The 24,587-nt window shown below is 36.7% G+C and overlaps 1 protein-coding gene across 4 annotated transcripts; it reads right to left on the bottom strand.

The window, feature by feature from the left end:
- Nucleotides 1-422: 422 nt before the first annotated feature.
- On the bottom strand, nucleotides 423-23,054 carry map2k4a (mitogen-activated protein kinase kinase 4a). 4 transcript variants are annotated; one of them, XM_039655232.2, is made up of 12 exons: nucleotides 22,868-23,054; nucleotides 20,275-20,307; nucleotides 12,408-12,510; nucleotides 10,352-10,526; nucleotides 7,612-7,731; nucleotides 7,421-7,540; nucleotides 7,289-7,340; nucleotides 7,077-7,204; nucleotides 3,416-3,493; nucleotides 3,185-3,333; nucleotides 2,934-2,979; nucleotides 423-1,084 (listed from the first exon to the last, which is right to left on the bottom strand). In XM_039655232.2, exons 1-12 carry the CDS (start codon nucleotides 23,001-23,003, stop codon nucleotides 971-973), a joined length of 1,254 nt encoding a protein of 417 aa, XP_039511166.2. In that variant the 5' UTR covers nucleotides 23,004-23,054; the 3' UTR covers nucleotides 423-970. The 4 variants fall into 4 exon arrangements, with proteins under 4 accessions (XP_039511166.2, XP_039511167.2, XP_039511169.2 ...); XM_039655233.2 differs by lacking the exon at nucleotides 20,275-20,307 and having other exon boundaries at nucleotides 22,868-23,053; XM_039655235.2 differs by lacking the exon at nucleotides 20,275-20,307 and having other exon boundaries at nucleotides 12,408-12,498; nucleotides 22,868-23,053.
- Between the last annotated feature and the right edge of the window lie 1,533 nt (nucleotides 23,055-24,587).

Raw genomic sequence — 24,587 nt, 5'->3', positions numbered from 1 at the left:
AACAAATATGGCTAAATGTTTTTACTACCTGTCAAAAACGTCATTTTTCGTCTCATTGGCTGCATTTATTTGCTCAAAAATACAGTAAATTAACAGCAATATGAATTAATAACAGGAACAAAAATAAAAGTAATATTGTGAAATATTATACTATTTAAAATCGGTTTTCTACTTCAATTGAAATGCAATTTATTCCCGTAATCAAAGCTTAATTATAAGCAGCCATTCGAGTCTGCTTTTTAAATGCATGCATGTAATTTTGAAATTAAAATGTAAACAATGATATTTCTTTATTAATTACTAATAAATAAATATATGGGCAATAGAATCAAGTAAAAAGAAATCAAAACAAGCAGAAAAAACTCTGGATTGATTTCTTACAAGATGATCTACACTTTAATAAATAAGTATCAAACATGAAGTCGTTTCCATATTCCTCAGTTTTATTTATAATATCAGCACATATTCGTTGTACAGTGAGGATGGATGTCCTCGTTACAGAAAGCCCGGCCACCTCTGCGTCACCTTTACATACAAAACACGCGTTTAATATCACATACATGAAGAGAGGGGGGGGGACCGGACACGAGCAGATTCCAGTACGGCGACGGCGTCCCAATCATCATTTCAGAAGTATAAATACAATTCCAGGCTTATTATTATTCATTATTTTATATCGGTTTAAAATCACTATCCTGCATCCACAAGAGACAGAGAGAGAGAGAGAGAGAGACCGTCGCGTGTGTCCCATCAGACGCCTGTGTGTGTGTTTATACGCTTTACAGATGTGTGTGTGACGAGACAGAGAGAGAGAGAGGGAATCATGGGTAGGAGGTATATTACAGTCGAGCTTGAATTAAACACCGTTCTGCGGTGCTCGTGTGTACGTTTTCCCGTTTTAATACTGTAGTTCTGTGATTAAGCAAATCTACACCGTGTTCAGACGCGCGAGTGTGTGTGTGTGTGTGTGTCAGTCCACGTACATCGGGGAGCTGGGAGACGCGGGCATCATATCCAGGATCTTGCAGACGTAACTGCCCACGTCCACCGTACGCTCCTCGTAGATCTGAATGAAGGGATGTTTCTGACAGAGAGAGAGAGAGAGAGAGAGGTTTGGTCTACTTTCATTTCACTGAACAGCACTTCTGCTTTGTGGAGTTTAGTGAGTACATGCTTTACCTTCACACATGAAATACTCAAAGAACGTCTGCATTTAAAGGGAGGCCATTTTGAACTGCGCTTCTCTTATTTACACACTTTATGAAATTTCATTGTTTTCAATCTAATAATGCTTTTATAAGACTTGACTCTGATGTAATCATACAAATAATTGACCATTTGCATAACTTTAACACAAGTTTTTATTTCTCAAACAATAAAAGCCAACAGAGCTTTTGCTGAAAGTGAGTTAATATCACAAACTATACATAATATAATAGGGCTGGGTAATAAATATCGATTTCTCGATATTAGTCGATTCTCATTTTTTACGAACCGATATCGATTCTTAAGTCTCAAGAATCGATTAGTCATCCTGTTTCATTTGAATGAGTATCGCGGCTGCGCGCATTCAAAAAATCGCAATAATCTTTGTCCTTTGTTACTATTGATATGAAACAAAGTCTCAATTTTCAAATTACGTCCATTTTCTTTAGAAATTCAAAAACATAAATGACGTTTTGGCGCTGTGGCGTGAGATCGCTCTGGCGCAGCTCTAGAGAAGCAGCAGCGCTGATCTCACTTCCGGGTTAATAATACCAGTCACAGCGCCAAATAAACATGAATGAGCATCTGAAAGTGTGTTAAAACATAGAGTACAACTTATCGAAATCCATATCATGTCACATTGATTCGCCAATCAGCGTTTCAACCGTGGAAAGATGTCAAACAGCTTGTAATCAATGTATCATCATATTTACCTCAGAAAACCCACATCAACTCGTTAGTCAGCTAGAAAAAAATAACTCTAGAGAGGAGCATTTTGCTAAATATATACACCATATTACATATGCATTATAATCTTAAAGTTATTCAATATTTAATGCATTTTTGAATAAATCTGGCAAGTTTTTATGACAGCCACCATTTAAATGTTTATATTTCATATAATCTTCTTATTATAAAAATAAATAAAAGTGTAATTTAAGTGATTCATTCATTATTACCTTCATATTTGAATAAATAAAGCCTAGTAGGCTACAACTAGACTCCCATAGTTTACAGCATTAGTTAAGAGATTTAATTCCCTTGAGAAAAATGGCCATTTATTGTAACTGATATCCAAAATAATCGATATTGAATCGAATGGAAATCGAATCGAATTGAAAGCTTGTGAATCGAAATCGAATCGAATTGTGAAATTTGTCTCAATACCCAGCCCTATAATATAATATCTGTTTGTAACCTAGCCATTATAAATAATACGTTATTTTTTTAAATTTTTATTTATGTTGATTATATGAAAAGTGAACAGCATGAGTAAGATATCGGGAGACACATGGAGTGGGGCAGACAATATAACTATATATTTATATTATAAATATATAGTTATATTGTCTGCCCCACTCCATGTGTCTCCCGATCGTTATATATATCGTTATATATATATATATATATATATATATATATAATGATTATAATATATAAGCTGTTTAAAGGTTTATATACCCAATGACTTTTGATTTGGCTGAGGATTGTGAAAATAATTTTATATAGACAGAGATCAATTTTTTTTAATAAAAAAGGTTTCTTTAAATACCATAATTTTTGCAGTCCTAAACATATATATTTTTTAAAAATCCCTGTTTTCCATAACCGTAGAAAATCTGCAGGACGAATATTATGCTAATTAACTTAGCATGTATAAGATTATCCTAAAAAGACAGAAATGCTTTCAAGAAGTGCTGAACGTGTCACAGGAAACAGAAACTCACCAGAAGCTCTTTGTACTTTGGCCTCTTTGACTCGTCCTTTGTAAGGCTGTTGGAGACAGAAACAATTTGATATCTCATTAAACCCAGTTAGATCTGGAGCTCTTGCAGTGTCTCTGCGTGTCCAGCAGGAGGCGTCGTGTGTCATGTGATCAGAGTCGGTACATCGCTTATGCTGAGTCTGCAAACTCTCAGAAAGAGGAAACGCTCCGAAATCACAGGGAAGTGTGTGTGTGTGTGTGTGTGTGTCTCACCACAGGTTGACGAAGTTGATGAATTTGGGGGAGAACTGCCTCTCCTCGGAGCTGCTGAGCTGCGGCGGGTCGCCCTTCACCACCTGCGTCAGCTGATCGAACACACTGTTCCACTTCGGGTAGGGGAACCGTCCTGTGGCCAGTTCGTACTGAAACACACACACACAATAACAGCACTGCAGCAGACTTTCAACATCACACACCACATGACGGATCACACATGATTCTCACCAGTGTGATTCCCAAACTCCAGACGTCTGAGCGCACATCATATCCCTGTCTGGAGGCGCTGGGGTCTATCCTCTCCGGCTGGAACACACACACACACACACATTTACTTTACTTACTTTCACTATCAATTCTGCACTCGCTGTCAGTGCGTGGCATGATATTCTAAAGATAGTGTATTGAGAATAAAAACAGTTTAATGCTATATTAGGAATATTTATACACATTTTGTTTTTAAAATATTACAAATAATATATTTGCATTGTTTACTACAAATAAAATGCATATTTAAATGTATAATTAAAATAAAGATTAAAATAAATTAAAACTAAATAAATAATCAGCATGTTATTTAAAAAAAACATGTATATTAATATATTAGGAATATTAATTTAATAATTAAAGTATTATCGATTACTATTCATATTCAATGTATTTTTATACATTTTGTTACTTAATCTATTATATTATTACAATTTTTAATTAATCTATTAAAAATATTACTATTAATATATTTGTATTATAATAAAATTAATATATGAAAATAGTATGGTTAAAAATACAATGTTTTTAAATGTATTATTTTACAAATTAAAATAAAGATGAAAATAAATGAAAAATAAAAAATTAATCGATGCATGTTGTTCTAAAAAATAATAATCATCATTAATATAATAATTATTCTCTTTTTTAACAATAATAATAATAATAAGTATTATTTATATTATTATTATTATAATTACAATTTTTAATAAATCTATTAAAAATATTATAATTAATATATTTGTATTATAATAAAATTAATATATTAAAATAGTATATAAATATTATGGTTAAAAATACAATATGTATTTAAATGTATTATTTTACAAATTAAAATAAAGATTAAAATAAATGAAAAATAAAAAATAATCAATGCATGTTGTTCTAAAAAACAATAATCACCATTAATATAATAATTATTCTCTTTTTTAACAATAATAAAGTATTATTTATAATATTATTATTATTATAAAAAATAATAAATTCCATTTCAAAAAAATGTTTCATTCTTAAACATTGGCAGTGAAAATAATATTAAGTTTTACCAATGATTGATGACTAAGTCAAGTCCCGTCTTTTTGTGATTTATTGTTTAATAATAAAGGTCACATTACACAGGTTAAACCTGTTGCTAAAGTTGTTTCATGATTCCTAACACGCTTTTTCATGGCACTAGAAACACTAAAGTTTGGCACAAATCATTTTGTTAAAATCATGCATGTTATTAAAAAAAAAATTTTATTCATTAATATAAGTAATAATTGACTTTAAATCAGTTTTCTACATAAAATATAATACAATTAGTTCAGAAAAATGTATTCTAGTTGATCAAATCCAGTCCATCCAACACAATCTACTGATGAATATTCAGTGTAACTCAGAAATCACTGGATAAATGCAGTGCAAATGTTCTGGCGTTTCATGCCGATTAATGTTTCATGACTTTAAAGAGCCACGACGATCACGGGTTCATTCCTCAAGGGACACACGACTGATAAAATGTCCGGGAAAAGACAATTGCGCAATCGCGAGAGCGTAGCAGAGTGATTCTCCAGCGCAGCCGATGCTTCGAAGGTCAAAACAGCAGGAAAACAGATGTGCTTCTGTGTGTGTGTCATATGCTAAACAGCTGTGCGTGTCAGTCAACACAAGTCCTTCGTGCTTAAAGACGGATGATGTCATAATGCAGTCTGGATGAGATCATGCGCTCAGATTAGACTATGACATCATCACTAACTGCAGAGCGGCGCTTCATTCACAGATACTCCTGCAGTGACATCACTCTACACGCGCTAGACATGAAATCAACAGTCTTTGTCAATAATTGACTTTAGTTTGTTATATTGGTACAAAACTTGATATTTAAAAGCCATAAACTAATTCTGACCGCATCACAGGATAACTGCACGTCCAAAAATTGTGTTTTTTATATGGATTAAAATAGAATAACTTCTAATTATATATAATAATAATTGATAGCATTATATTTTTTCTACATATAGAAAGTGAGTGAGAACTAGAGAGAGAGAGAGATGAGTTACACATAGTCTAGTTTTTAGGTGTTGTTGTGGAGAAATTAACACTTTTATTCAGCAAGGATGCGTTCAATTGACCAAAAGAGAGTTATAATGCCACCAAAATCTCAAGTAAATGCTGTTCTTTTGAACTTTCTATTATTTTTTCACAAAAAATATGATATGGCACAACTGTTTTCAACACTGATAATATAATAAGAAATGTTTCCTGATCATCAGATCATCATATTATAATGATTTCTGAAGGATCATGTGACACTGAAGACTGGAGTAATTGATCACAGGGATATATTCACATAGATAAAATAGTATCTTATGTCTAATTTTAAATTGCAATAATATTTTTTTACTGTATTTCTGATTAACACACTTCTTTCACAAACATTAAAACGCCTACCGACCCCAAACGTTTAAACGGTTGTAGATACATTAGAGCTGTCAGTTAAATGCGTTATTAACGGCGTTAACGCAAACCCATTTAAACGCGACTCATTTTTTATCGCGAGATTAACGGTCTTTTCGGCCTAGCAAACTTTGTAGTTTTTTTTACATGCTTTTGCAACATGACGCGGCACTAACTGCGCTATGAAACCCATTAATTTTAATGGCTAAACCGCACACCGCGGTCAAATTTCTAAATAGTTAAACTTTTGCCGCTGTGACGATTACCAGCGGGCCCAATAGAAACTTTTTTCGGCATCCAAAAAGTTTTGAAAACTGGCGCAGTGCCGCGTCCTGTTGCAAAATCATGTAAAAAAAACTACAAAGTTTGCAAGGCCAAAAAGACCGTTAATCTCGCCTTAAAAAAATAGTCGCGTTTTTAATGGGTTTGCGTTAACGCCGTTAATAACGCATTTAACAACAAAACCAACCGGAAACAACAATTGTTGCGAGCCGGCCAGATAGTAGGTTAACGTTACGTTTTGAGTGGATGACGAGCGCGAGACACCGAAATAGATGCCGATAAGATTCTGAATAGAAAGTGTACTTTTAAAATGATTTTTTTGACGTTGTGAACTGAACAAAGCAAGCCGATTAGGGATGGGCAACGATTAATCGCAACCAAAATAAAAGTTTGTGTTTACATAATATATGTGTGTGTAGTGTGTATAATTAATTTGTATATATAAATACTAACACATGCATGTAAATATTTAAGAAAAATGTGTTATTAATATATCAAATATTTATATTTATATATAATATTAATTGTGAATAAATATATATAAAATATATACATGCACATATTTCTTAAATATATACATGCATGTGTGGGTATTTATATATACAAATTAATTATACACACTACACACACATATATTATGTAAACACAAACTTTTATTTTGGATGCGATTAATCGCGATTAATCGTTGCCCATCCCTAAAGCCGATCCACATTTTCATGTTGATAAGAGCATTAAAATTAGAAAAAATAATGCGACAAAAAGACATTTAGAATAGATCAAAATGTGCGATGAATTGCGATTAATCGTGAGTTAACTATGCGATTAATCGTGATTAAATATTTTAATCGTTTGACAGCACTAATATACATATATTATATACACATGTATGAATGAGTCTTACTGCCATATACGGTCTGCATCCGGCGTCTCTGGTTTTGGCGATGGAGTCGACCAGCTGTCCGCTGATGCCAAAATCACACAGCTTAATGTTGCCCTTCCGGTCCAGGAGGATATTTGATGGCTTTATGTCTGCAGAGAGATCACACAACAGCATCTAAACCCGAGAGTCTTACAAAACTAAACCGACGGACGTCAGAAATCTGCCTCTCTTACCTCTGTGAATAATTTTCAAGCTTTCTTTTAAGTGGTTAAGTGCTTTCACAGTCTGAAAACGACACAGAAGAGCACGTTAATCAACGCTAACCAGTCTCTTATCGAAAGCTCTGAATAAAACATGCTACTCACAGCTAACGTTATTTTCCCTAAAATCTCCTCTGGAATCACTTCGTCTAAAGAGGAATAAACAAATTTGTAGAATTTGTCGAAGGAGATGGACATGAGCTCCATGCATATCCAGCAGTCTCCCTGAAAAGAGCAAAAAACACGTGTTTATGCGTTTAGAGAGTGAAAACATGAGGAAGAAAGCACAGACGAACCTCTCTGAAGAGAGCTCCGTAAAACTGGACGATGTAGGGGCAGTCGCTGCTCCTCATGACCACGTCTAGATCCATCAGCAGCTGCTTCTGCTCGCGCTCGTCCACCGTCGACCGGATCCTCTGCACACACACACACACACGAGCATTAGCAGAGTCTGATCCACATCTGACTATAGATTAAGGTTTAATTTTTTGTTAAGACATTTTGTCAAGCAACCATTTAGTTTTCGTATATTTTTGTAGATTTGGTGGAGGAATCAGAATCAGAATCAGAATGGGTTTATTCGCCCTGAATGTTTGTACATACAAGGAATTTACTTTGGCCGGAAGGTGCAAACATATAACATACAGCATATAGGGTACATACTATAATAACACAAAAGTGTGCCCACATGGGGTACCTAATAAAGTAATAGTGCAGATATGATAAAGTGCAAAAATGAGTTCAAATTTGAGGTCAGTGTCACTGAGAGCTCCAGGCCTTGTTAAGTGAAGCTTATTATGAAAAAAGGGTCACCCTACAGCTTTTTTGATTAATATGTTATTATTAGTGCTTCCAAAATCTATTAATTGCGATTAATCACATCTAACATAAAAGTTTGTTTTATACAATATGTGTGTGTATGTTTGCAAATATTGACAGACACAAATATGTATGCATAAACAGTGTATACAGTATATATATTAGTGCTGTCAAACGATTAAAGTATGTAATAACGATTAATCACATTTATGCCATAGTTGACTCGCGATTAATCACATTAATGCCATAGTTGACCCGCGATTAATCGTATTAATGCCATAGTTGACTCGCGATTAATCACGTTAATGCCATAGTTGCCTCACGATTAATCACATTAATGCCATAGTTGACTTACGATTAATCACATTAATGCCATAGTTGACTCGCGATTAATCACATTAATGCCATAGTTGCCTCACGATTAATCACATTAATGCAATAGTTGACTCGCGATTAATCACATTAATGCAATAGTTGACTCGCGATTAATCACATTAATGCAATAGTTGACTCACGGTTAATCACATTAATGTCATAGTTGACTCGCGATTAATCACATTAATGCCATAGTTGCCTCACGATTAATCACATTAATGCAATAGTTGACTCGCGATTAATCGCATTAATGCCATAGTTGGCTCGCGCTTAATCACATTAATGTCATAGTTGACTCGCGATTAATCATATTAATGCCATAGTTGACTCGCGATTAATCACATTAATGTCATAGTTGACTCGCGATTAATCACATTAATGTCATAGTTGACTCGCGATTAATCACATTAATGTCATAGTTGACTCGCGATTAATCACATTAATGTCATAGTTGACTCGCGATTAATCACATTAATGTCATAGTTGACTCGCGATTAATCACATTAATGTCATAGTTGACTCGCGATTAATCACATTAATGTCATAGTTGACTCGCGATTAATCACATTAATGTCATAGTTGACTCGCGATTAATCACATTAATGTCATAGTTGACTTGCGATTAATCACATTAATGTCATAGTTGACTCGCGATTAATCACATTAATGCCATAGTTGACTCGCGATTAATCACATTAATGTCATAGTTGACTCGTGATTAATCGTATTAATACCATAGTTGACTCGGATTAATCGTATTAATATCATAGTTAACTCGTGATTAATCACATTAATGTCATAGTTGGCTCGCGATTAATCGTATTAATGCCATAATTAACTCACGATTAATCACATTAATGCCATAGTTGACTCGTGATTAATCGTATTAATACCATAGTTAACTCGCGATTAATCACATTAATGCCATAGTTGACTCGTGATTAATCTTATTAATGCCATAGTTAACTCGCGATTAATCACATTAATGCCATAGTTGACTCGTGATTAATCGTATTAATGCCATAGTTAACTCGCGATTAATCACATTAATGCCATAGTTGACTCGTGATTAATCGTATTAATGCCATAGTTAACTCGCGATTAATCACATTAATGTCATAGTTGGCTCGCGATTAATCGTATTAATGGCATAATTAACTCGCGATTAATCACATTAATGTCATAGTTGGCTCGCGATTAATCGTATTAATGCCATAATTAACTCACGATTAATCACTTTGGTCAACTTTTAAAAGAAGACTTCCATTCAGAATCTTACTGGCATCCATTTCGCTCGTCATCCACTCAGACTCTATGTTAACTTACTATATGTGTGTGTGTGTGTGTGTGTTACTAGTTGCATCAAGCTATCTTCAATATTGTTGGATCTTGCACGACGAACCTCACGAAATTGATCGAATCCAACAAATCTAACTGTTTATTTTGACTAATTTTCTTGCACACACAACCTTCATTTCTAGTCTGGTAACCTGCCACAACTTTGTCTTCTTGGTCTATACTGACTCAATTTGCATTAAGCAAGCTTGCCTTTTTTAGAAAGTTTTGCCACTTTTGTGTTCGATTTTTATCTGTGAAACAAGTTTAACTTTCAAAAACAACCTAAAGTATGAATTAAGCCTATGATATCTGAACTCTTACAAATGATGCTTCCAAAAGATGATTTTCAGAGTGATGCAATAGAAGAATCATTTTTGGTTCCACAAAGAACGCAACTTAGAAAAAGAATCAATTTAAAGAATCTTTTGTGGAATGGAAAGATTCCGTGGATGTTGAAGGTTCTAAACGGAACCATTGAAGCCAATAAAGACAAGTGTGTCTTACTTTGACAGCCATGATTTGTCCACTGGGCTTGTGCGCCATCTTGTTGACGGATCCATACGCTCCTCGGCCGATCTCCCCAAGATCCTTCAGGTCTTCCGCCGTGAAGTCCCAGTGCTGCTCCGGAGAGATCTTCAGCTTCCCGGACGACTCGATACTGTGTGTCCGCAGCCGTTCTCTGAGAATGCAAAGAGGTTCACGGCTGAGCTTGGAAAGACCAAACCGAAGACGAGTCGTGTTTAAACGCTCAGATGCAGGACGTGTAGATAGAAATGCCACTATATCATCACACGAATCACGATTGTTCTCATTTGACAAATTTCTTTTTACATTTCAGCAGAATTATTGCACGTTAAAGAGAACGTCAACTCGTACAAATCTACTATACACATTTCCAGAGATTTTAGCAGATTATATAAAGAACAACAATATAGAGGGAATGCATTGACGTCACTTCTCCTTGGCAAAAGAGCGTCTGCGCGACTCGATTTAACCGCGAAAACGAGAGTTAAACAAACGATTATCAGTTTAAACTAAAGGTTGGACTCGACATAGTGTTCCTCAAAACTTACCAAAGATACAGTGATCCATGGATATTGGCATCTAGCCAGGAATCGTGTGTATGTGTCTGATTTTTCGATGCCGGGGAAATACAATAAGCAAATTTTCCTGTGAATGCTTTATAGAGCCAGGCCGATATTATCGGCCGATATTAGGCATTTTCCAAACTATCAGTATCGGCAGTTATAATGGCAGATAAATGAATATTTCAAAAATAAAATAAAAACGGACGAAACGCGCTTGAACCATGTCATGAGTGTTGGAGTTGTATAGTTTGTCCACCAGAGGGCACTCTACACCGTTCCTGTTGGCAACACTCGTTGAGTTAGTCACGATACATACATTGCTTGAATAACAATTAAAAGAACATCCCCATCAGTTCTCTTAACTCAAATAAGCATGACAAAATTTGTGACTATCATGTCCAGTCAAAATAAATAAATAAATAAATAAAATATCGGCCGATATATCGGAATATCGGATTTTAAACCCAAAAATATTTGTATAGGTATCGTCCTTCAAAATCCTCTCTAATGGGCTCTAATGCTTTATATAAACACTAGGGATGCACAATATATCGGTCGGCATATCGTTATCGGCCGATATACGTTCATTTTTAATGTTACCGTTATCGGCCTGGTTAGAAAATGTGGCCGATATATTAAAGCCGATAAATAATGTATTATTCCCTTTAGCTGAGACACTTGTTGAGCACTGTTTATGTTTTATATCTTGAAATATGATCGAAATCTCTTCAAAAAATGAAAATACGGTTCGGTACAACATGTGCAGCGCAAATCTGTCATATCGGCTATACAACACTATAATGAGAACATCATTATAATTGTGCGCTTGGGACATTGATTTAATTGTGAGACTTTTGTTTTTGTCATCAGGCTCTCAAAATTCGATAAAAATTTGGATTTAAGTTTATCGGCCGATATATCGGTTATCGGCTTTCAAATATAAAGAATTATCGGTATCGGCCAAAACTTTCATATCGGTGCAAAATAATCGGGGTGATCACTTATATCAATGTTAAATCATATCGTCCAGCCCTAAAACTTGTATAGTTTTTTTGTCAGTGTTTATTTAAAAAACAATTATGCAGAATATACGCTGTTTAATCGATGAGTTGTCAATACAATATTTAACAATACAATACACAGGGTATGATTTCACCCCTAAATTCAGCATTTTGACACTAAATGATAACTGCAAATCCACCTTTCTCTCCACGGTCCGGTTGTTTCAGTGAATTGTTCTGTAGTTTTCTGTAGTTTTCTTTGTCAAATCTAGTTGTACAGTCGCTCTTTCCCGAATTAGATGTGTTTTTTGCGGCATTCACGCTGATAGCAAATGCAAATCACACACACACACCCTCTATAGTTTATATTTCACTACAATACAGGCCATCACAGGAGTTGGATCTGAACTCTGCAAGAAGGTGATTGAGTTTCATCAATGTTTCAGTATCAGTCCGAGGACCCGTACTCACATGTGTGGGTTCTGGAAAGGAAGTCCGGCAGTGTTCAGAGTGATTCTGGAAGTAGTTTTGACTGGAGGACTGGCGAAATTTAACTTCAGGGCTTTACGTTTACCTGCCAGAGGAGGAAGAGACACACACACACACTCAGACAGCTTGAAGACAGAGTCGCGGGTGTATTTTGTTCAGGCTGCCACAGGAGGATGATTACGATGATGATGACATCTATAACTACGCCATGGAAGATGTGGGAAGAGACAAGAGTTGACTAGAGACATGCACATCTGAGCACCAGGAGAGGAACCCGAGAGCCAGATTTCCTAAAGCCATCGGGACACGCTGAGGGTTTGAAACATGTTCAATGTGTGCGGGGTGGAGGACGACGACGGCTTTAGCAAATCTGGCAGCAGAGGACAGTGACTGCAGTCCGACATGCTCAAACCCTGCGTTTAACACCAGCAAATCCTTCACATCTACTGTGTGTCCAACAATAGAGCGTTAAACAGATCTGATCACATCCGGACACAAAACAGAAGATACAGGACTTACCTTCACCTCATGCAACACCCAACACAACATGATGTATGAATCGATCATGGGCACCACAAGCGAGGGACGCAGCGTCCATCATAAGCACTATAAATACCACCACGGCAATGAAGACCGTGCAAACAACATGACAACCAGTGATGCATGGAATTTTTATTGACCAAAATCGAAAACGGCCAAAACCGAAAATTAAGTTTAGGTAATTAAATCTGGTCAAAGTGAACTCTTTATGCTGTTTTCAGGTGGTAAACTAAAGGTCTTTGCAGTAAAGTTATTGATTATTTGATATTGCTACTCTAGAATCAAACATGCATCAAAATGCATAATTGAAGAAGTGGTAGTTCCTTTTTGCACAATTTTGGTGCATCACTAGACGAAACTTTAAAATAACGTTAAAAGACACACCATTACACACCAAATACAACACTGAGCTTGACTGCATTCGTAAGGAATAATACATTAAAGTGAATTATTTAGAAAATGTGGGTTATAATATCTTTAAATTACGGAAGCCCTGAACTGCAACGTGAGAAAAAAAAAAGCTAGAATTTCGGCTTTAATCTCGAAACGCCTCGGCTTTAATCTCGAAACGCCTCGGCTTTAATCTCGAAAGGCCTCGGCTTTAATCTCGAAACGTTTCGGCTTTAATCTCGAAACGTCTCGGCTTTAATCTCGCAACGTCTCGGCTTTAATCTCGCAACGTCTCGGCTTTAATCTCGCAACGCCTCGGCTTTAATCTCGAAACGCCTCGGCTTTAATCTCGAAACGCCTCGGCTTTAACCTCGAAACGCCTCGGCTTTAATCTCGAAACGCCTCGGCTTTAATCTCGAAACGCCTCGACTTTAATCTCGAAACGCCTCGGCTTTAATCTCGAAACGTCTCGGCTTTAATCTCGAAACGTAACGTCTTGGCTTTATTCTCGCAACGTCTCGGCTTTAATCTCGCAACGCCTCTGCTTTAATCTCGCAACGCCTCGGCTTTAATCTCGCAACGCCTCGGCTTTAATCTCGCAACGTCTCGGCTTTAATCTCGCAACGTCTCGAAACGCCTCGGCTTTAATCTCGCAACGTCTCGGCTTTAATCTCGCAACGTCTCGGCTTTAATCTCGCAACGCCTCGGCTTTAATCTCGAAACGCCTCGGCTTTAATCTCGAAACGCCTCGGCTTTAATCTCGAAACGTCTCGGCTTTAATCTCGAAGCGTCTCGGCTTTAATCTCGAAACGTAACGTCTTGGCTTTATTCTCGCAACGTCTCGGCTTTAATCTCGCAACGCCTCGGCTTTAATCTCGCAACGCCTCGGCTTTAATCTCGCAACGTCTCGGCTTTAATCTCGCAACGTCTCGAAACGCCTCGGCTTTAATCTCGCAACGCCTCGGCTTTAATCTCGCAACGCCTCGGCTTTAATCTCGCAACGCCTCGGCTTTAATCTCGCAACGTCTCGGCTTTAATCTCTCAACGTCTCGAAACGCCTCGGCTTTAATCTCGCAACGTCTCGGCTTTAATCTCGCAACGCCTCGGCTTTAATCTCGAAACGCCTCGGCTTTAATCTCGAAACGCCTCGGCTTTAATCTCGAAACGTCTCGGCTTTAATCTCGAAGCTTCTCGGCTTTAATCTCGAAACGCCTCGGCTTTAATCTCGCAACGTCTCGGCTTTAATCTCGCAACGTCTCGGCTTTAATCTCGAAACGCCTCGGCTTTAATCTCGAAACGCCTCGGCTTTAATCTCGAAGCGTCTCGGCTTTAATCTCGAAACGTCTCGGCTTTAATCTCGCAACGCCTCGGCTTTAATCTCGCAACGTCTCGGCTTTAATCTCGAAGCATCTCGGCTTTAATCTCGAAGCGTCTCGGCTTTAATCTCGAAACGTAACGTCTTGGCTTTAATCTCGCGACGCCTCGGCTTTAATCTCGCGACGCCTCGGCTTTAATCTCGCGACGCCTCGGCTTTAATCTCGCGACGCCTCGGCTTTAATCTCGCGACGCCTCGGCTTTAATCTCGCGACGTCTCGGCTTTAATCTCGCGACGTCTCGGCTTTAATCTCGCGACGCCTCGGCTTTAATCTCGAAACGCCTCGGCTTTAATCTCGAAACGCCTCGGCTTTAATCTCGAAACGCCTCGGCTTTAATCTCGAAACGCCTCGGCTTTAATCTTGCAACGCCTCGGCTTTAATCTCGCAACGCCTCGGCTTTAATCTCGCAACGCCTCGGCTTTAATCTCGCAACGCCTCGGCTTTAATCTCGAAACGTCTCGACTTTCATCTCGAAACGTCTCGACTTTAATCTCGAAACGTTTCGACTTTATACTCGAAACGTTTCGACTTTGAACTCGAAACGTTTCGACTTTGAACTCGAAACGTTTCGACTTTAATCTCGAAACGTTTCGACTTTAATCTCGAAACGTTTAGACTTTAATCTCGAGTGTTGAAAAACACTTTTCAGACTGGATGTATATATCCAGCTTTATGAATGAATGAGGCATTTATATAGCTTTATATGTCTACTAGGCCTTTCATATGTCTACTAGGCCTACACAAAGCGCTTTACAACAATCATATCAGATATTCTCTCCTCAACCACCATTAGTGGTTATTAAATCTGAGGAAAAAAATCACAGGATAAAAGTAAAAAGCTACTATTTTGCGTTGATCCATGGCAGTTCGACTTCACAAGTGCATTTCTTTACACGCGCGCACGAGCCTGTGTACACGCACTGTTATGAATACACACACTTCTATGGAAGACTGTATTATCGTAATGTTTTGACTTTAGTCTCGAAACGTTTCGACTTAAAAAAAAATTGTAAAAAAAAAATAAAATCTAGCATTTTGAGATTAAAGTCGAAACGTTTTTGTGTGTAAATGTTTTTTTTTTTTTTTTACGTTGCGGTTCAGGGATTCCTAATTAAATTACTTATAGGCAAATTATTTTATATTATTACATCCTTTCCCAATATTTGTGTATTTTGGCCAAAAGCCCTACTCAGTTTTCTGAAGGCATAATTTCTGAGAAGATAAAATCTTTACTTTTATTTTGCTATAATAACAGGGTATTTGTGTGACACTATTTCTGCTCTTCTCATAATAAAGAGATGCAGATTTCAGCTCACAGTCCTAAGGAATTATGGGAAGGACTTTTTAAAGATGTTGTAGTTGACAAAACATTTACAGAGCTATCATTCACAGCAATAATTAAATAATTCTGTTCCCATAGACAAGCTAGATGTGTGAATTAGTGAAAATGAATTTGTGTGTCAATTGAGAAACATTATTTAATCCCCAAAAAATAGCTTCAGAATAATAGAGAATTCATGTCTTTTTGAGGGAAAAGACATCTCGGTGAACTAAAGGACTAGCCTATTTTCCCTCCGCCACAAGAATGTGAGGATTGGACTACCAGAGGAACAGCATTTCTGGAAATCACACGGCATGTGCGTCCATGTCCCAACAAGCTTGTGTTTGTTCGAGATGCACATGCCAAAAACATCCCAGCACCAGCAGTGCTCGAACACTAAACAAAATGCAAACCCAAGAAACCGGGAAGACAACTACATCCCCCAAGGCGATAATAATCACTGCACCGGTTAGTAGAAAAGCATCTAAAACACCAGAGGAAACAACCACCAGAGCTTCCATTACTGTGTGTGAATGAAACACCAGAAACTGATCGATGCATGAATACACTTGTGATTATTTCAAGTAAAGGCTGATTTTGATGGACTGAATCAAATGAAAGTGAGGACCAATCGACCGTCCAGAAGTCAATGGAAGCTCGAAGCTTTAGACTTGTGCCGACTTCTCGCTGAACTGCTCTTTATGTGGATGTCTGGTACAGACCAACATTTGAGTTATCGAACGGATGCGAGTTAGCCTATTTAATTACAACATCTAAAAGGGAAGGGTGACCGAAATAATGCTGTTATAATAACACAGCCTGATGATAAATGAGATGAGCACAAAAATACGTAGGAAATACCACAATATTTACGAAAAAACTACGAATTTGCAGTACCGATCAAAGTTTTAGGGGCTATATAAGATTTTTTTAATGTTAAAGGGATAGTTCACCATGAAATGAAAATTAAATCGTAATTTACTCACCCTGGCGTTGTTCTAAAGCCGTATGCCTTTTATGGATCAAACATTTAATGTCATGCTATAGTCACAGCTGTACTGTTTTTATAAGTCTGGAATATTGTTTATGAAGGTTTTACTGATTTTCTTGCAGTCTCCATTCACTTATACAGCAAGCATGTACGAATGTTTATATATATGAAGAGTTAATGTGTAAATTACCCAGATATCTCAGTATATTGGGTAGGTTAAAGGAAAAACTAAAATAGAGACATACCGATATATCGGCAGACCGATATTATCGGCCGATATTAGGCATTTTCCAAACTATCGGTATTGGCAAAACGGACGAAACACGCTTCAACCATGTCATGAGTGTTGGAGTTGTATAGTTTGTCCACCAGAGGGCACTCTACACATCCCTGTTGGCAACACTCGTGTATAACGCGCCACACATCCTGTCCATAAAAGTTAGCATTTCTTTTACACGTTTGAAATCCAACGACGCCAAGTGTGCGTTACAGACTGTCGTTCTGTAATGGATTTAGATTAGAATCGCTAAATAGTAATAGTTTTAGGAGGCTTGATGTAGCTTGATGGAAAGAATTTAAAAAGTGCAGGTAAAGGGATAAGCAAGCTGACATTGTAATTATAAGGTAGCTTTTAAGGCAATGTAGGGATTACTTATTATTTTATTTATCAGAACTTTAATATATTTTGATGTTCCTCTGTTCTGTTGTGACAATAAAAGAAACAAGTTTCTTTTTAAAATGCATTATCATATTATTTTAGTTAAAATTCATAAATAACTACAAATAACTAATGTTAGGAAAATCTGTTAATGTTTTGTTGCGCGTTTCTGAAATAAAATTTTTAAAAAATATCGGCCGATATATCGGATATCAACAAATATTTGTATCAGTATCGGCCTTCAAAATCCTTTATCGGTCGGGCTCTAAACTAAAACTTCTAACATTGGACTACAACTGGCCCTACATGGCTTTCGCAGGTGTTGGTAATCACTGTTGATTGTCCTGATGTGTTTGAACACAGTTTATGGATTGTTACATTTATTGTCTGTATGCCCTGAGGATGGTCTTTTGACCGAAAGCTTGGTGATACAATTTGCTTTAAGGATTTAAGTGTGCGGACAGTTTATTTATTTTTTGAGATGTCTAGTCTTGTCTGTAGGGTTGGGTATTGAGAATCGATTGGAAAACGGACTAACTTTTCGTTTTTCCCGGAATCGTTCAAAAGTTAAAATTTCGATTCCTAGTTTCGATATTCACAGTCCGCCGAGTGGAAGAAGAAACCGCTGAACAACACCAACGAAGAAGCGTCTACCGGAAGTGTTGGCATAACCACGCGAGTCGAACATGAGTAGCTTACGTCGGCGATCCAAAGTGTGGCTTCACTTTTCTAAAAATAACGAAATCTCGGCAAAATGCAAAATTTGTGACAAAAGGAGTATTTTTACAGGAGTATTTCCTTCAGAAAGGCCGTTGGTTAGCTAAACTTTTTTGACCCTGCCTCTTAAAAGAATCAGAATCGAGAATCGTTAGGAACCGGAATCGAAACAAGGAATCGGAATCAGAATCGTTCAAATTCAAACGATACCCAACCCTACTTGTCTGTCTGTCTGAATGCGGTGGAACTCCTTCAAATGGATCAAACATTTAATAATAAATAATAATAATCACAGAATGATCCCATGTGATGTGTGCCGTATATTACAAGTAGGGTTGGGTATCGAGAATAGAGTATCGATTGGAACCGAGACTAACTTTTCGTTTTTCCCGGACTCGTTCAAAAGTTAAAATTTCGATTCCTAGTTTCGATATTCACAGTCCGCCGAGCGGAAGAAGAAACCGCTGAACAACACCAACGAAGAAGCGTCTACCGGAAGTGTTGGCATAACCGCGTGAGTCGAACATGAGTAGCTTAAGTCGGCGATCCAAAGTGTGGCTTCACTTTTCTAAAAATAACGAAATCTCAGCAAAATGCAAAATTTGTGACAAAAGGAGTATTTTTACAGAAGGATTATTTCCTTCAGAAAGGCTGTTGGTTAGCAAGGTTAGCTAAACTTTTTTGACCCTGCCTCTTAAAAGAATCGGAATCGAGAATCGTTAGGAACCGGAATCGAAACAAGGAATCGGAATCGTTCAAATTCAAACGATACCCAACCCTACTTGTCTGTCTGTCTGAATGCGGTGAAACTCCTTCAAATGGATCAAACATTTAATAATAATCGCAGAATGATCCCATGTGACGTGTGCCGTACATTACAAGTGTTCTGGGCGTATACGATCGGTTTTGGTGAAAAACAAAACGAAATTGAATATATTATTTAATGTACAAAATTCTTTGCAATTGGTCTTCTGTGCACTGTCATGGGAAGTATGCATTCGGTCATGAGACTGTAAGCACCACAGTCACAGTGTAAGCAGTCACAGTCTGTAATTCACTCTGTCTCGGTCCGAGAAAGCACACAAGTTGTGAGAAATCAAGATTTACAACTGGCAATTACACCGCCTGGTCAAAAAAAATAATAATAATAAAGTTGCTGTTTGGATTTAAATAGGCAAATGCTTAAGAGTCTATGACTGGATCATTATTGCATTTTGTTTCTAGCATGTTTTATGTTTTGGAAACAGTTCTTCCAACCCTAATTGATGGAGTGTGTAGCATAAACACTCATGTAGGGAAAGACGACATTCATCAGGCTCAAACTGTGAAAGAATGATTCTTCATGCTCCTCACAACCATTTTCACACATGAATCGGCTTCTGAGTCCAAATTAAACTTATTGACTATCAAAGATCTGGACTCAAGAGTCCCAAATTCAAGCTACACACTCCATCAATTAGGGTTAGATGAACTTTTTTGCCTATTTCAATCCAAACAGTGACTTTTTTATTCTGGTCGGGCAGTGAACATCAGCAAGAAGTCTCAAAAAAGAAGTATCCGTGTACTTTCTTTACAAAGTGCAAGCAAGATATATATCTTTTTAATTTCTCATTCTGTTCTCCATTAAAGATAGACAGGCGTACGGCATAAGAACAACACCAGGGTGAGTAAATGATGCCTTAATTTTCATTTAAGGATGAAGTTGATCTAGGACTCTCTCGGGACAGAGCGTTCAGTCGTAGACCGGCACAAGTCTAGCAGAGCCCGCGTGAGGACAGATTAGTGTCGAGGACAGACGACAGGCTTCCCCAGACGCGAGCACAGCGGACAGACACGGTTTAGGAGGCGTGGCTTACTTTGGGGAAGTCCAGACAGGTTTATCTGAAACCCTGGTGGTGAGAAGAACAACGAACTCATCAACACAATCTGGAATAACACCTTCATTTTGTCTCCATAACCTGATCTTCACAGCCATAAAGTTCGCATTAAACCTCGAAATGTAAGAGAACTGGCTCCTGTTGAGCATCTGAGCCGCACTAAAGCAAACCTTTGTGCCGGGATGTGCATCAGCGAACCGGTAAACAACATGGGAAACATGCAGGAGTTTCACACACAACAGCAACCGGAAATCAGCAGAATGTAAAATAAAGGAAAATACCAGACTGAATAAAACAAACATGAAGAAGAGACAGTAAAATATTCGGCAGTTCTGGGAAGAACAATTTCACAAGGTCTCACCGTGGTCCGGCATCAGGGAGGATTGTGGGTAAGAGGAGGCAAGAGATAAAGGAGAGAAAGATTATGCATTTCATCAAACACATTTAAAACAATCCGTCCAGCTGAGCGTCACAGCGTTAAGAAATGCAGCCTATGTTGGAAAAAGATTAATTTTAGGTGACTTCATAACAGATATGCTGAAAAACATTGATTAGGTTTGAAAATTTTCTCACAGTAAATGTCAAAAAGAAACACAGCAACTGAATTAAAAGTAAAACTACAATATTAGTTCTATTTAGAACTTTGAAAAAAATCGTTTTTACAGTCTAGCAACACGAATCCGTAATGAACGTGATCTACAAAAGGTTTATCTGAACACAAGAACGCTGAGATTAACTCAGAAGATGATTCATGTGCGTTTCCTCCTAAATGTGTAAACGTGAAGCCAATGAATAACCTTCCCAAACAAACCAGCAAACCACATCCGACAGCGCGTTCAGGAAATACTGGACTGGTGCGATGTTGGAGAAGCACGGATAAAGTGAGAAACAAAAACAGGCCAATGGGTTTTTACGTTGAGATTCAAACTGAACTTCATCCTAGAAGTAAAATTTGGTGAACTGGATAATGACTGTCCCATAAAGAAACTGATACCAGAGTAAAACAGAATTACATAAGCAGAAGTTCTACACAAAACTATCATAAAACGTGTCTGCTTCATATTTCACCACAAAATTAAGAATTGCATAAAGTAAATAATTCTCTTTACTGTTTTACTGGCATTTTTACTTCAGCACCTTCAGATATTGGTGTATTTTTAATACAAAATACAATGTCCATGTTCAAACCAGCACATATCTTTTAACCACTACAACCATTACCAAATTAAGCCAAGACCATTGAAAGAGTCACATTTCAAGTTAAAATTAGTACTAATTACTGCAAGAGCTGCTGTCTGCTTTCCACGCATATCCACATTTGATGTTAAACACAAAAAATGTACACTATATGGCTGGTTAATGTCCTAAATTAACCTACATTCTACTCTACCTAAATAATGTTATGGTATATAATACCCTAAATGACTTGATCACAAAAATATCAATCATAATATATCATGTGGTAATTTGAAATTTAAAAATACCCTAAACAGATTTATGTGGTAGTTAATGTCAGGGGTTTTCAAAATGAAAAGATTAGAGGAAAAGAGTGTAAAATAAATCATAATAAAAAAAAGTTCTATCTATACATAAAACATACATAAATAAATTACAAAATAAGACAAAAATATATAAAATAAACGGTGATTAAAATAAATAAGCAAACATGTAAATATATAAATGAATAAAAATAGAATACAATAAGTAAACAAATTAGTAAATTAATAGGCTAAATAAGGAAATGACTACAATAGTAAGGTAGCTACAATAATTTGTAAGAAAACCTAAAGTAACAGGGCATTTGGACATTTATAGTATTATATTTTCATTGTAAAACGTTTGTATTTACACAATAAACTATAAAGATGTCTTTTAAATGTTGATGGTCATATTTGGGCCCTATTTTGCATCTAAAAGATTGAAAACCCCTGGTTTATGTGATTGATAAATCATCTAGACTAGCATCTTCCATTGATTCAAGCGTCACTTCCATAAGAAATCAGCTAAAAGTGTGTGGTGATCCACAAATGATTTAAACAACATCTTAATCTTTTCATTGATTAATAAACAACATTTTAATCGCCAAAAATCCACGCGCATTCACCTGAATTTCATATTAGCATAAGGTATCGTTAGCCTGTTAGCCCTCCAGCTAACCATGTCAACAAACTCCAATGACAGTCAGAAAACAAACGACGGCATTAAACTAATGAATGTAAAACTAAGAGAGACATGGACATACAAATATTAATTCATACACAGTTTGCGTAGTAAATAATGCATTTATCAGACTGCGAAGTGAAATTTTCACAGGCCTGTCAGTGTTTGACTAAAGGAGTTAGCCGTGCGGCTAACAAGACTCTAACATTAGAATGAAAACTACAAGTTTTAAGGCTACTGGTTTGAAATAACACTCATTCAGAGCTAGTAAATGCGATGCTAAATCAATGGGTGAGTTAGAGCTGCAGCGCTGATAACGCAGAGTGTGTGTGTGATGTGTGTAAACTGTCATCGGATGTGGTGATGATATAATGCTGCGGCTCGGTTCGGGCGGCTCGGGTGTGTTTCTGACCTTGCATGCTGCTCATGGTGCTCATGCTGCTGCTGCTGATGTGCTGCTGCGGGCTCTGGCTCGGGTGCTGCTGTGCGCTGCTGGAGGAGGAGGAGGAGGAGGATGAAGGGTTACTACTGGAGCTGGACGTCGCCATTTGGGTTTGACTTCCAGCAGCCAGCGCTGGGCTGCAATGCAGAGAGAGAGAGAGACACACAGCAGACAGCAGTCTCTCTCTCTCTCTCTCTCTCTCTCTCTCTCTCTCTCTCTCTCTCTCTCTCTCTCTCTCTCTCTCTCTCTCTCTCTCTCAAACACACACAGTTGGAAAATATTTTGTGAACGTCATATGAATTAATACCATAGAAAACAAAGCAAAACAATTAAATAAAAATAATAAAATAATAGCAGCAAAAAAAACCAAGATGAATAAAATATAATACAAAATATTACAAAACGCCGTATAGAGCAAAACAAACCAACAAAATAAATAAACCGGTAAGCATATGTATAAAATAACATGAAACAGAGCAAAACAAAACAGAACAAAATAAATTAAAAAAAAGAAAATATACATAATAAATATTGTTAACTATTTGTACAACATTCTTTATTCACCTTTTAAGGAAATCTTTTAAGGTTTATCAGAATTTCATTTGACCCAGACTATGAGATTGACCATGCCAATAATAGAATAGAATATTCTATTATAGAATCCATGTGAATAGAATAGAATAGAATATTGTGTGCAAATAATGCAAAAAGCGGAAATAGAAAAAAAAATACCGCAATAACAAGTCAGTATGGTATTCAGCTTTTTACTGGTTTAAAAATATTATAGGCCTATAATTAGGCTATATTTAATAAAATATAATTAATAATTATAATTAAAAAAATATATAATTAAATAATCGACATATTTAAATTAAATAAAAAAAATATTAATGAATAAACATGTATATGAAGAGTTCAGATGCAAAAGCCTCTAAATGCCATTTGAAATTTTCTTCTTTAATGATGATTTTTGTCAAGCTTGCATATTTAAGTTCAGTGATTTCACTTAAATGGCAATGATAATTACCTATTAATTGTTATTTAAGTGAAATTACTGAACTTAAATATACAAGTTCGACAAAAATCATCATTAAAGAAGAAAATTTCAAATGGCATTTAGAGGCTTTTGCATCTGAACTCTTCATATATTGTTTGTTTGACTGGTTCTCGTTTGCGTTGTTAATACATCCAATGTGAGGACAAGTGTGGTAAACATCATTTCCCATAATGCTTCATCCGTCTTATCCGGAAAATTGTACAGTTGTAAAGTTCAGAGAGATGTTAATAAACTCATTTAAATACAGAAGAGTCCAAATGACGAACAAGATCAGAGTCTCGTTTTCTCGGATCATCTGGAGTGTGTGTAATTTATTAAAATCAGTGTTTTTCTCGCTGGCCACTTACGTGCAGGTAAATGTTGCTTCAGGGTTATTGCATACTCTGAATGTACATAAGAGGTGATTATTGTTAATTAACGCTTATTTGTGTATTTATCTTCAGATTACGCAGATTCGGATGCTGTTGTGTGGATGGTGAGGCTTGAGGCTTCACTTTCACCTTAAATCATGTTTGTGGTCTGATTTTGTGTTATGTTTATTTCTGTAGGTTGTTCCAGCTGGATTGTGCTTCATAATTTCAGAGACAATGTATACAATATAACAAAATATAAAAGGACTTTGAGAATTTGCTG

This window comes from Pimephales promelas, chromosome 3 (assembly GCF_988280905.1).
Source record: "Pimephales promelas chromosome 3, fPimPro1.hap1.1, whole genome shotgun sequence".
Lineage (NCBI taxonomy): Eukaryota > Metazoa > Chordata > Actinopteri > Cypriniformes > Leuciscidae > Pimephales > Pimephales promelas.
The sequence above is the reverse complement of the archived record's forward strand: the minus strand, read 5'-3'. Positions and strand labels throughout refer to the sequence as shown.